General features: G+C 36.7%; 4 protein-coding genes across 4 annotated transcripts; 3 read left to right on the top strand and 1 right to left on the bottom strand.

Annotated features, from left to right (window-relative positions):
* Positions 1-2,152: 2,152 nt before the first annotated feature.
* Positions 2,153-2,881, top strand: GCK72_007675 (uncharacterized protein; the record flags this gene model as incomplete). Its single annotated transcript, XM_003107257.2, has 2 exons — positions 2,153-2,223; positions 2,275-2,881. The coding sequence occupies 2 exons, from the start codon at positions 2,153-2,155 to the stop codon at positions 2,879-2,881; spliced, it is 678 nt and encodes a 225-aa protein (XP_003107305.2).
* Positions 2,882-3,201: 320 nt separating this feature from the next.
* Positions 3,202-4,488, bottom strand: GCK72_007674 (uncharacterized protein; the record flags this gene model as incomplete). The annotated part of the gene is made up of 5 exons (XM_053726363.1): positions 3,202-3,370; positions 3,803-3,921; positions 3,972-4,241; positions 4,321-4,417; positions 4,466-4,488. The coding sequence occupies 5 exons, from the start codon at positions 4,486-4,488 to the stop codon at positions 3,202-3,204; spliced, it is 678 nt and encodes a 225-aa protein (XP_053590557.1).
* Positions 4,489-5,576: 1,088 nt separating this feature from the next.
* On the top strand, positions 5,577-7,068 carry GCK72_007673 (uncharacterized protein; the record flags this gene model as incomplete). The annotated part of the gene is made up of 5 exons (XM_003107135.2): positions 5,577-5,653; positions 5,705-5,801; positions 5,854-6,135; positions 6,738-6,852; positions 6,911-7,068. The coding sequence occupies 5 exons, from the start codon at positions 5,577-5,579 to the stop codon at positions 7,066-7,068; spliced, it is 729 nt and encodes a 242-aa protein (XP_003107183.2).
* Positions 7,069-9,241: 2,173 nt separating this feature from the next.
* On the top strand, positions 9,242-9,883 carry GCK72_007672 (uncharacterized protein; the record flags this gene model as incomplete). Its single annotated transcript, XM_003107161.2, has 3 exons — positions 9,242-9,331; positions 9,377-9,560; positions 9,738-9,883. 3 exons carry the CDS (start codon positions 9,242-9,244, stop codon positions 9,881-9,883), a joined length of 420 nt encoding a protein of 139 aa, XP_003107209.2.
* Between the last annotated feature and the right edge of the window lie 3,321 nt (positions 9,884-13,204).

Here is a 13,204-nt window from a genome sequence, read left to right as displayed (position 1 = left end):
TTATGTGACTCCGCCCATTTATTAGTTTTTCGCCATTTCTGTCCTTATGGAGTCGTCAGTCATCTAACGTCTTCTGTCTTGACAAATAAAAAAGTTGTAAGAGATGTATTTACATACTTAACACTGTACAGGGTGCGGCAGAATTACCCGCACAAGCTATAAGTGCTATATCTAAAAAAGTAAAAGTCAGAAAACCATGGGAATCAACAAAAAATTTATTCATGATCATAACAACAATTATCAGCTAATCTTGTTCCATCCGATCTCCTCTCTTTTCGATGACAGCACGAAGACGTCTAGGGTAGGCATCGATGGTTGCACGCAGGTACTCCGGAGACAAAGCGTCCCATTCCTTGACCAGGGTCTTCTTCAGCGCCTCGATACTTGAGTGGGGTTTAGCGTTGACCTTGTTTTGTAAAACCCCCCAGATGGAGTAGTCCAAAGGATTGAGGTCTGGCGAGGACGGTGGCCATTCGTCCTTCGGGATGAACGCAGGCAAATGGGTTTCGCACCACTGTTGCGACAACTTGGCAGTGTGTGCTGGTGCGCCGTCTTGTTGGAACACCCAGCGACGTCCATTGAAGTGCTTCTGGGCCCAGGGAAGAAGTGTCTTTTCCAAAATCTGCGAAATGTAGACTTCTTTGTTGATTTTGACTCCCTGATCGACAAAAAGCAATGGTGACTTGCCATCAGCACACACTGCTCCAAAAACCATCACACTAGCGGGATGAGAAGCTTGATGAATGGTCCTTCCGTTTGCATAAGCTTCCTCAGATGTCTCAGCTAGTACTCGATGATTTTGAGGATTGAATTCAGCCTGTACCGTAAACAGCTGCTCGTCAAAGAACACCGTAACCAAGTGTTCACCATTGCGCGTGCGCTGAAGGAGCTTTTTCGATCTTTCGAGTCGTTTCTTGGTTGTAGCTTCCGAGAGAATGGCTGCTTTTCTTACACGGTAGCAGGTAAGTTTCAGCTTGTCTTTGACAATCCTTCCCATCGAACGTGAACTAATTTTCATACCTTTCGCCATTTTTCTGATGCTCCGATGTGGATTTCTTCTGATTCTCTCTTTCACAGCTTTAATCCGATCTGGAGTCACGACTGTTGGTTTTCTGCCTCTCCCACATCTATCCAAAAACGTGCCAAGCTTTTTGAAACGAGAAATCGAATCATAGACGGTTCTACTTGGGACTCCGAGCCGTTTAATAATGTCAACCGGAGGGACTCCTGCTTTGAAAAGGTTCAAAATAGAAGAGCGATGTGGACTCGGCGGTGCCATTTACCTAAAACAAAACCGATCAATCTGAAATTTGGCACAATGATAAAAAATGAAATAATTAACAAAAATTTAAATAATACGCGCGCCAGAATTGCGTCAATCGCCTTGCTTTATGGCGCCAAACTTTTGTGCGGGTAATTCTGCCGCACCCTGTAAAAGGAAGTGAAAGATTACACAGGGATGTGAAGGTCGCGTAAACGCGCTCTGTCGCACAGCGGCTGGCATAGTGCCAAAAAGGGACTTGGCTGAGTGAAAAATTTACCTCGAAAGGTAAATACAAACTTTTCGTTGCGGACCTTACGCCTTGCATCCCTGTGAGATAAACGGTAAAAGTCAGTTGGGGAAGGGGGTTAGGAAAATGGAAGAGCCGCTGGTACGGTCTGAGAAATATGTACAATCCTTGGATAACCACAAACAGCATTCTGATACAGTAGGATAGATAACTTTTGACGTTTGATATTTTGATAGCCAGCTTATTTGTGCCCATTTTGAGAAAAATTGCTAATGGAAAGGGGGAATGAGAGAAATGAAGGAGTGAGAGAGGACGGTTGGAGGACCAAGGGGAATAGATAGTATTAATTGTTTCTGAGCTATGGGAAACAATAGAAAATGACAATAGGAAAGGCAATTAGATTAGATCGTTCTCCACGTCTAGTTACGGCGGTCACATACACCAAGAGGGCAAATGTGACAATGTGGTAAACAGATGACATAGTAGATGTGACAGGCTGAGAAAAGACTGCTAGTGCATAAGAGATGCCATTACGCGACTCCGCCCATTTCTGCCGTTCCACATAGAGGCATCTCACCGATAGTCATTCTATCCTTTTTCCTTGTCCCGTTCTTCCTATTCCTCTCTGCCAACTCCCAAACATGCCAGTTACCAAACCACTGACATATCTCTCATTAAACTGTGTTCTCAAGTACACCGACCCAAACATCAGGTAAGATTCTACTAGTTAATTCCAGATGTTAGAACAATTAGACTATTTCAGACTACAGCTGGCTACTGTGTGCCCGGGGTTTGAGTCCACTGAAAAGCTGGTTCCGTTGAAAATTGATCAGCTCAACATAAAGGCAACGTCGTTTACCATCAACGACACCAATTACAATCTGGGAGTGATTCGTCACTATGCAGATGCAACCGAAGCACCAAAATGGGTTCTGGAAATCAATGCAGCAGGTGGTATGAGCACAGATGTCGGAGAGTGTGAAAAGCCGATCACCAGGGAATGCCAACGGCTTACAATGAAGGATAGAGCGCCCTCGGATGAAGAGTATTTCGAGTACTTCTTGCAACTCACGATCACCGCGAAAAACGGAATCAAAGTGATTGAGCGCATGAAGTACGACAGGAAAATCAAGGAATCCATGTACTACTTTCTCAATAAATTTCTGCTTGGAAATAGAGCCAACTTGAATGTGCACACAGTTCGTTTCGATTCTATACCGGAGATTGGAGATTTCAGATTCAGATCCAAGCATCTGATAATTGGAGATGTTGATCCGGTGCGAGCTCAAAATTCGCTGGATGAGATCGGTTGCCCACTGGAGTCAATGGAACTTTTCGGACAAAAATTTTTGATGAGACCTCATTTCTGAACACTGGCTTGAATAAACCTTGTTGTTATATGACACTGAATACCTGTATACAAAATGCAAAAGAAAATTGCAATTATAAAAACGAGTGTGAGTGTAAAAGAACATAATAGGACATCGTTGGCACTCAAAATTGTACGAATTGAAACATTAGGCAACACAAATTATGGCAGATTAGAATAACTAAAATTGAAATCTATTGACAAATGAGAGATGAACAATAATTTCGACTGAGAATCGATGAAATTTGATAGAAGCTATCACAGATAAATTAAAAGAACAAAAAGAGAAGGAAAAGACGAAAGACACACAAAAAAACGGATTTATTCGAGTCCCGCCATTTCCGAGAATCTCCAAATGTCCCTATCGATGTCCAACTTCACTCCAATATATCCAGGAACACCCTGTTGGTCACATGCTTCGTAATATGTATTGTGATGATGCATCGTCCACCACCAGAGACTTTCTCGTTGTTTTTGGCCTTTCGAGCTTCTAAAAATGATTTTTTTTAACAGTGAACATTCTACCCGTTTTGCGTCAGCGCTACGCCGTTATCTTCCGTCAACGAAGGAAAGTAGACGACGGTCCGATTTGAATTTTTCCTATAAATCTGGCCATAGGTACTTTTGTCCCTGAGGATTCCAAATCTGCAGGGAGAATCTGCAAAATGGTCCCGTGGACCGAGTTATGAGCCAGTCAAACTTTTCCTATGGATGAACTTTTTACCGCGAGGCATGCGGTTGACCCATAGAAAAAGTTTGATGTCTCATAACTCGGTCCACGGGACCATTTTGCAGATTTTCCCTGCAGATTTGGAATCCCCAAGCCTTGGGGCCCAAGGTCAAAAGTACCTAAGACCAAATTTAGAAAAAGTTCAACTCGGCCCGTCGGCTATTTGAGAGCAGCGAATAACTGAAAACCAACTTACTGAAATAAATGTCGAATTTATCTCTATATTCTTTGAGGAAATCTTCAATGTCGAAGTTGTATAAAAAAGTAAACTTGTCGGGTTCAATTGGAGAATAGTGGAAGACGAAAACAGGCTGAAAATATGAATTTAAAGATAACCGCTGATTTTTGAAATTATGATTACCTTCACTGGTTTCGTAACAATCTGCATATACTCATAATCGTTTTTGATGAATTTGAGATTTCTGTGATCTCTAGTTCCCGGCGCCAACTTCTCATCACACAACTTTTTAAGATCTCCCAATGCATAGAAGTGTGCTTCTGCTCGAATTTCCTTCACTTCCTCCAGAGAGTCTGGAAGATTAATTTTTGCATTACGCAGAAAATTCAGAATCAATTCGAAATGTTTCGGCGATCGATCGATGAAAATGTTTCCGTTTTCATCAGTTCCTGGCTGAAAAACAAAAAATAATTTATTTAGATTTAAGGCACATCGATTGTTCAAATAGTCGATATTGTACAGAAAAACTTACCACGGTTTCATGTTCCACCATCATTTTCAGTCTTCCAGGGCATTTTGTCAGCGTGCGTTTTGTAGTCGAAAAAATTGTGCCGCCAACATTCAATTTCCTGCAAAAATAGTCATTTATTATATGAAAAAATAATGTCTTATAATACCTCAACGCATAATTCTCATCCATTTTTGCTCTTCCGGTTGTTAGCAGATTTTCTGGTTGGTTTTAATGTTTACCTGGAAACTGAAGTGAATTTTTATTGAAACTACAAATTTTCAGTTTAAACAACAAGAAAATTAGAAAATTTAGGCGGAATTAAATAGCGGAAAATAGCAAAACTGGAAGAAATTTGTTTTGATGCCTATTTCGGCAATTTTCACATGAAATAAGTAATAAATTGGTGACAAATTGATTTAAAAAATTATTATTTGAGAATTTCGTTTGAAAAATCCATACAAGCAGCTGGAAATTCAGGTTGAAGACGATGAAAAACGACACAAAATTTCAGCATGACGTGGAGAGCTACCGTACTCTTTGCGCGTAAAGTAAAATGCAAAGTACGCAATTAGAATTGCGTACAATGCATTTAATTTGCTGAGCAGGAATATTTAAAATCTTTTCGCTTTTTTAAAGCGAAATTGTTAGTTTTCCGATTGATTTTTTGTGCAAAAAGTATTAAAGAAAGAACGTAAAAAATAATAAAATCATTCAGCAGAAAATAATAGACAAAATGTAATTCCCTTCAAAATTTCTGATTTTCTTCTTGTTTGCGCTCATTTTTTTTTACTTCTTCCACAAAAAATCAACCGGAAAAGTAACAATTTCGCTTTTAAAAAACCTTTCAAAATTTTAAAATCCCTGCTCGTCAAATTAAATGCATTATACACAGTTACTGCGTACTCTGCATTTTATTTGACGCGCAAAGAGTACGGTAGCTCGCCACGTCATGCTGAAATTTCGTACCGTTTTTCATGTTTTTAACCTGATTTTTAGCTAATTTTATTGATTTTTCGAACGAAATTCTGAAGTAATAAAATTTTTATCAATTCGTCACCAATTCGTTACTTTTTTGAAAAATGGAAAAATAGGCTTCAAAATAAATTTCTTCGAGTTTTGCTCTTTTCCACTATCGCCAAGCTTTAATTCCGCTTAAAATTTCTAATTTTCTTGTTGTTTGAATTGAAAATGTGTAGTTTTAATGAAAATTCGCTTCAGTTTCCAGGTAAACATCAAAACAAACGAAAAAATCACTGCTAACAACCGGAAGAGCAAAAATGAATGACGATTACGACTGGGTTGAGGAATACCAAATTTTGGAATATAAATTGGCAAATGAGCCATATGATTTGAGGTATTATCAGATTTATTTCATTTTGCATATAATAAATGACTGTTTTTGCAGGAAATTGAATGTAGGCGGCACCATTTTTCACACTACAAAATACACGCTGAAAAAATTCGGTGGAAGACTGAAAAGAATTTTAGACTCTAAAACAAAGGTTAGTTTTTTGTAAAGTATCGGCTACTTGAGTAATCGATTTTGATTTTTAGACAGCAACTGATGAAAACGGAGACATTTTCATCGATCGATCGCCGAAACATTTTGAATCGATTCTGAATTATATGCGCGGTGGGAACATTGATCTTCCAGATTCTCTGAAAGAATTGAAGGAAATTCGAGAAGAAGCACGTTACTATGAATTGACAAATCTTTTAAAGTTGTGTGATGAGCTCATCGATGAGAAGTTGGCGCCCGGAACTAGAGATCACAGAAATCTCAAATTCATCAAAAACGATGATGAGTATTTGCAGATTGTTACGGAACCAGTGAAGGTGAGCATCTGGGATGTGCGGAAAGGAAATTGGAAATTCCTAAATTTCCATAGTTGTCAAGGCCCGGGAATTGGCGCGAAAGTCAAATTTTCAAATTTTTTCGCGAAAAAATCAAATTTTCGACTATCATTCAGAATTAGAAGAAATTCTGAAAAATAGTCAAAAATGGTCACATTTTCGATTAAAAATTGAAAAAATTTCGAAAGTCATTTTTTGGGCCTTCGGGCCGGCCTGGGCCTTAACAACTATGGGAAATTCCAAAATTTCTGACTTTTTTCGGAACGGTTTTCCGTCGGAAAATTTCAGAATTTTATTTTTGGAAATTAACGAAAAATGTTTCCGGAAAAAAACTATTTTCCGAAATTCCATATGTTTTCATGATGATAAAATAAATAATTTGTGCGGAATCAAAAGAAATTGCTGCAAAACCAACGTTAACGGTGCCAAAATTTACAAAATTTTCAGTTTTTATAGCATATTTATTGATTTTTACTTTAAAAAAATTGAAAAAAACCGAGTTTCCGGAATTTCCGAAATTTTTATTTCCGCACATCCATGGTGAGCATCATTTGAAAAATCAGCAGTTACCATGATATTTTCAGCCCGTCTTTGTCTTCCACTATTCTCCAATTGAACATGGAAAATTTACGTATCCATACAACTTGAATATTCAAGACTTCCTCGAGAAATATAAAAATCAATTCGACATTTATTTCAGTAAGTTGGTTTTCAGCTACTTTTTTCGGACAAAATGCCATTAAAAACGAATTTTTAGAAGCTCAAAAGGTCGAAAACAACGAGAAAGTATTCTGGAAATGGTCGATTCATCACTACAATAAATATCTCGAAGGACAGGACGGATACAAGTATGGAGTGAAGGAGGAAATCGATAATGACATTGAGAAATTCTTGAAAAATGCGCCATTCCCATAATTTCGTCTGATCAAGTTCATTTTTAATCAAACAATTCTGATACTTTGTCATTTTTTACTGTGCCTTTCACCTTTTCTTCTCTTTTCATTCATTCAATTTATCTGTAACATCTTCTATCAAATTTCATTGATTCTCTGTCAGAAGCTAGATGTTCTACTGAAATTATTGCTCACCTCTCATTTGTTATTTGCAAAATTGATTTAAAAAAAACTAAATTTACAACTTTATCAGGGGCTCAGTAGTATAAGTTTTCGTTCATTTTTCGTAAGGAAAATACAAACGCAAAAAACCCGACCGATCTGAAACTCTGATTTGAATTAGGAAACCCAGTGGTCTATCGATTTTTCGGATCTATTCGGTTTGGGTTGAATTTAAATAATAATAATTTATTAAAATCTGAATCATGAAGGTTCAAGATAATGTCGAAGAAGAAGTGATGAATCTAAACTTAAAGCTAATTTTCCAATTTTTTAAACCAATATACAGTACCGCTCGAAAGTATGTATTTTAAGTTTTGGTTTTTTTTCAGTTGAAAATGTCCAACTTTGAGAGTGTGCCATGGTAATATTGATTGTTTCATCAAGTAGATTTTAATGCATCATATAGAACACAAATAGAGCTCCATTTTTGTAGTTGACAATTTTTTTGTACGAGCATTCCCTAGAGAGTTATCGTCATTTTAAAGAAGGACTGAATTCATTTTTTTATTATTTCATATTATGATACTTCAGGAAATTCTGACCAACTTTCATCATTGGAGCATATGCTAAAAATCGCTCTAAATTCCCGTTTTCCCGGCTCAAAAGGAGCCTAGGTGGAAGAGTTTTCCCACACGAATTTTTTCCACCGTGTCGTCCTCTCGGACAAAATAATTTCTTTTATTTCTCGATTTCTCGGTTTTTTCAACAAAATAACGTGTTTTTCCATAGTTGTCAAGGCCCGAAAATTTCAATTTTTTTCGAATTTTTTGAATTTTTTCGCGAAAAAGTCGAATTTTCGATTATGGTTCAGAATTAGAAGAAAATCTGAAAAATAGTAAAAAAATGGTCACATTTTCGGCTCCGCGACAATTCGAAACTGCGACATTTTCGATAAAAATTGAAAAAATTTCGAAAAAAAAATTAGGAAAAAAAGGGTCATTTTTTGAAGCCGGGCCTTGAAAATTTTCTACCGGCCCGGGCCTTGACAACTATGTGTTTGTCTTCTTTTTTACGATATAAACTGAAAAAAAACACGTAATTTTGTTGATAAAATCGAGGAAACGAGGAATTGAGAAATGATTTTGTCCGAGAAGACTACACGATGGGAAAATGCGCGTAGGACAACTCTTCCATGAAGGCTCCTTTTCAGCCGGGAAAACGGGAATTTGGAGCGCTTTTGAGAGCGATTTTTAGTATATGCTCCAATGATGAAAGTTTCTCAGAATTTTCTGAAGTATCAGAATCTGAAAAAAAAGACTTCAGTCCTCCTTTAAGGTGACAGCTCAAAAATAGCACTATTTTGCACTGAAAAGAGTTGATTTGAGGGAGAAATCACTTTGTCGAGATGTAACTCTCTAGGGAGTGTCCGTACAAACAAGTTGTCAACTACAAAAATGGAGTTCTGCTATTGATCTGCTTGATCCCATAAAAATTTATTTTGTGGAACACTTAGTTTTACTATAACATCCTCAAAGTTGTGCATTTTCCACTGACAAATGCAAAACTCAATATACTTTTGAGCGGTACTGTAGGTTATTTGACATGTCCTGGGAATGAACTGGTTGTCTCTTGTCTTGCAGCGCATTTATAGTTTTTCCCATATAACGCTTGAGAAAGTGGGCGTGACTCAGTTCTAGTGCGATCGCACTGTGAGCACAATCAATATTTGTGATGAGAATGATGAGAAGATTGTCTTCTTCATTCATTTGCCCAATTTTTTTGTTTATATTTCAATTACTTATTAGTTTGGCACATCTCTTACAACTGCGCTCTACCGAAATTTAAAATGTCTCTTTTTCTCCTTCGATTTTGGTAGAGCGCGGTTGTAAGAAGCGTGCCGTGCTAACAGTTATCCAGTATTACTCCATATCACTTTTTTTTCATTTTACTAAGTCAGTAAACCTGAATTATGCAGCAAGACTAATGTAAATAATATTCAGATGAACTTTGAAAAACATCAGAGCATCGGAATCATGTGGTGGCTGGAAAGGTCAGAAGTTGTTCACAACTCGACTTTCTATGCCATGAAAACGGCTCTCATGACTCAAGTGAACCGACTACATGTAAGTTGAGCCCCAATAGAATTTTCACGAGATTCTTAATTTCAGAAAAAGCGAAAGGAGACAAAAGTTAAAAAAGAGAAGAAAAAAATTGTTGATGAGATCAACAACAAAATAATTGAGTTTCACGACACGTATTGTTTGCAGAACGAGTACGATTTGCATGGAATGACGGAGAAAGGAGCACTGAAGTATGTGGAGCAAAGAGTGAACGAGGTCGGACACAACTTCGGTAAGCTTAGTTTTTGTATTTTTGTTATTAGCTTTCTCACAACTGCGCTCTACCGAAATGCCATTGAAAAATGTTTATTTTCCTCTGGGTCTCTCAAGTTTGCTTCATAGGTTTCGGTAGAGCGCGGTAGTAAGAAGCGTGCCGTGCTAATATAAATAAATTCAATTTTTTAAACAGATTTATTTATCGTGACGGGCCGAGGAAACCACTCGGCGAATGGGTGCTCTGCGATCAAAAATGGGTTGATGAGGAAGTTCAAGTCGAGAGTTCAAATCAATCCACGCAACCCGGGGGAGGTGATGTTGGAGAAGAGAGAGAAATGAGCTCGAACATTCAACTATCTATATTTGCTCTATTGTCTCTTATTTCAGTCAAGTTGCTAGTCATAACCCGATCTCACCCTATTCCAGTGTCCTGTGCTAATATATATATGTCCATACTTTCCATGTGTTCAATATCCCGATCTCGCCCCCATCTGTCATTCCTGTTTCTCATCTCTCCCAGTGTCATTTATGTGCCCATGTAATTAAATATTAATAAAACTGTTTTTTCCAAAAGTATTTTCTCCAAATCCAAAGATTAGTTGAATAGTTTTGTTTTCACAGGGTACATTTAGTCCAAACTAATTTAAATTAATTTCCCGCGAAACCGAAAGTCTAGTGAAGCGCGTTTGCACACTACTTGGCAGGCTGCGTCGCCGATCAGCCAAATCGAGTACTTATCACGTAGACGAACAATAGGTAGTTAAATTTTACGAATGAAGCTTACTTTTCTTCTATTTTCTCGCTTTTTTTTTGGTAAATCCCGCACAAAAATATCGAAGTCATCAAAAAAGGAAGAATACAAATCTTCAACGCTCAAAAAAGTTTTCGGATAAGTTTTTTGAATTTTGCGCTAATTTCGCGATAGTTTTTTAAAGCGCAGATGCTTTATATAAAGTTTTTATGACCCTGTGGGTCCACCTCCGAATATCGCGTGAACAGTAGGGTGAGTCTTCTTACCTAGGTTTTTTGTGTGTACACAAGAACAAATAAGGGAGACCGTTATTTCTGAAAATCAAAAACAACAATTTCATAATTAGCTCATTGAGACGCTTCGAATGAATATAATCATGATATAGTTTGAAAATTTTCGAATTTCGAGCCTCCGTGATACCAAATTTCAGAAAATTAAAGTTTACCAGAATATAGTCATGATTATACTTATTCGAAGCGTCTTGACAAGCTGATTCTAGAAATATAGTTTTTATCACATTTGAAGCCAGTCTGATAGAGTTACGATAGAAATGGTGATTTCGAGATTTTCGAAAAAATTTTGAAATTCTGTAACTTTTCGAATTTTCAACATTTTAAAGAGATGTTTGCTGGAACACAAGCAGCTCAACAAAGACTACAAGTAAATTGAAAATAGAAATATGCCAAACTACATATTCGTAGCGGTCCCCACACTTATGTATGTATATAGTTATTAGTTGGTTTTTTTTTTGGAATAAAAGTAAAAATAAAAACACCTGTGAAACATAGCAATGTTTCACCTGTTTACGGAAACTCTCTCGTTTTATTTCAATTTTATTTCTGCGATTGATTTATTCCTCATGTCTACCACTATGAATTCCAGCGACATGGACAACTATTCAATGCAACACGAAGAATTTACCAAAAATAATTGGCTTCGACAATATGATGATTCCATTATGATGAGGCCCTTCTACTTCAACGACTTTAATCAAGAAAAATCTGATAAATTTTACGATGATTCCTACAATTACTTTTTGAAGCAGTTCGAAGGGTTTTCCGAAATTGAATTAAAACTACTAGTGATCGCTGCTTTAATTGTGACGGCTCTCCTAGTATTTGTATTCATTTCTACAATTACTTTGACAATCGGGTCATTTCCGTTTTTTTGTGTCGTTTTTAACAAAAATCGAAACACAGAAAAGGAGGCTTGTTAAGTTGACATGCTAGGGAAAACACCCGAGTGATCGTTGAGTTATAGGACGAGACATCGACAGCAACAGCTGGATATATATTCGAAATTGACGTTTTCTCAGTTTTCCGATGATATAGGCCACATCCCATGACTCAAAACTGACTCCATGTCCTTCCCTAGTTAATGGTGTATGTCCAAAATAGTATTCAGGATCCCATCTACCCAATTCTTCGTTATTTCTATCGATTCTCCTGTTTCATGATGATAATCTACATGTTTTCTATCATATTAATCATCGGCACATTGTGAGGCTCAAAAACTGATTCCATCACACATATAGCTGTCATTTTCAGACTATTTTTCTACGATCAAATAGAAACCATTGCAGCTATCTTGCCATTTACTACCTACTACATTTCAATGGTTGCCTCCCCTGTCTTCAATATTATTTTAATTTTATTGGCTGTTCAGAGATTCTTATTGTATTTTTATGAGGATTCTGAGAGGTTTCTGAATTTTAAATCTATTTATTGGTCACTATTGGTTGTATTCCTTCATTTCTTGTTTTCAATGTTACACTTAATATTTTGGCTCATAGGCCATTCGATTGAAACTATTGAACTTTTGAATTTGCTAGTTATTCTCGCTTATTATATTCATTTTATTTTGGAATTCTTGGCATGTTTCTCCGTTTTAGTCTATATTCCAATGTTTATCAGTATTCGAAAACTGTTATATCTACCGTCACTGGCACAATCCCAGCCGCAAAAGTTCATGATGTATCAAATCATTTTTATATTCATTGGAAAACTATTCTTGTTATTCACAATGGGACTTTTTGCGTCCAAAGTATTAGGTTGGCCGTTCTTAGAACCTGTGAGTTTTTAATCGGAATGTCCTCCCGGGGGTTACTGTATAATACTTTCAGGCGTTTGTGATAACGAACGTTTTCACTATCTACATGATACCTCTTATTATCCAAATGAAATATCTATTTTGTAACAAAAAGAATACCCAATTGGTCATTTCTTATTTGTCAATCCGATTCGTCATCGATAAATTAAGAAGACTGCTACATATGACTAATAATGTTCAGCCAGTTGTTCCCACAGATGGAACCACTGTTCAGCCAAATATTCCCACAGATGGAAGGGTGATAGCTTGAATGAAACTGTCGAAACTCTTACTTTTTTCAAATAAAGACTTTAAAACCCTATCACTCAATTAGATATTAAAGAAAATATAAGAAGGTTGAATTTTCAAAAATTCAGAAACTTGAAGAAAAATTTCAAAAATTCAAAAATATTTGGACCACCCAAATTATGACAGAGCAGATTTATTAAAATAAAATTAATGGATAGCAGATTTTCCAAGTTGATAATTCTGGACCAATATTGAAGATCTGAAAAAAGAAAAGTTTTCACGAGAAGTTCTCTATCCTAAAGGATCATGTATCGTTAATGAAGTCAAGAAAGAATCGGAAATTCGGAAAAACGAAATATCAAAGATTGAAACAATGCTGTAAAAGTTTTCATTTACTAGTTATTCTCGGTCGCACTTTGGTGTTATTATCAGTTTTATACATAAATTCAGTGTTTCATTTTCTCCATACGTCGTGTCCCAGAGTTTACTCCAGGCCACATCACATCATAATCTACTTTTTCTTCATTAACCGTTAATTCTAAAAATAAAAAAACAACGATTTTAGAGTCAGC

Source organism: Caenorhabditis remanei, chromosome II (genome assembly GCF_010183535.1).
Source record: "Caenorhabditis remanei strain PX506 chromosome II, whole genome shotgun sequence".
NCBI lineage: Eukaryota > Metazoa > Nematoda > Chromadorea > Rhabditida > Rhabditidae > Caenorhabditis > Caenorhabditis remanei.
This window is presented reverse-complemented; position numbering and strand designations above follow the sequence as displayed.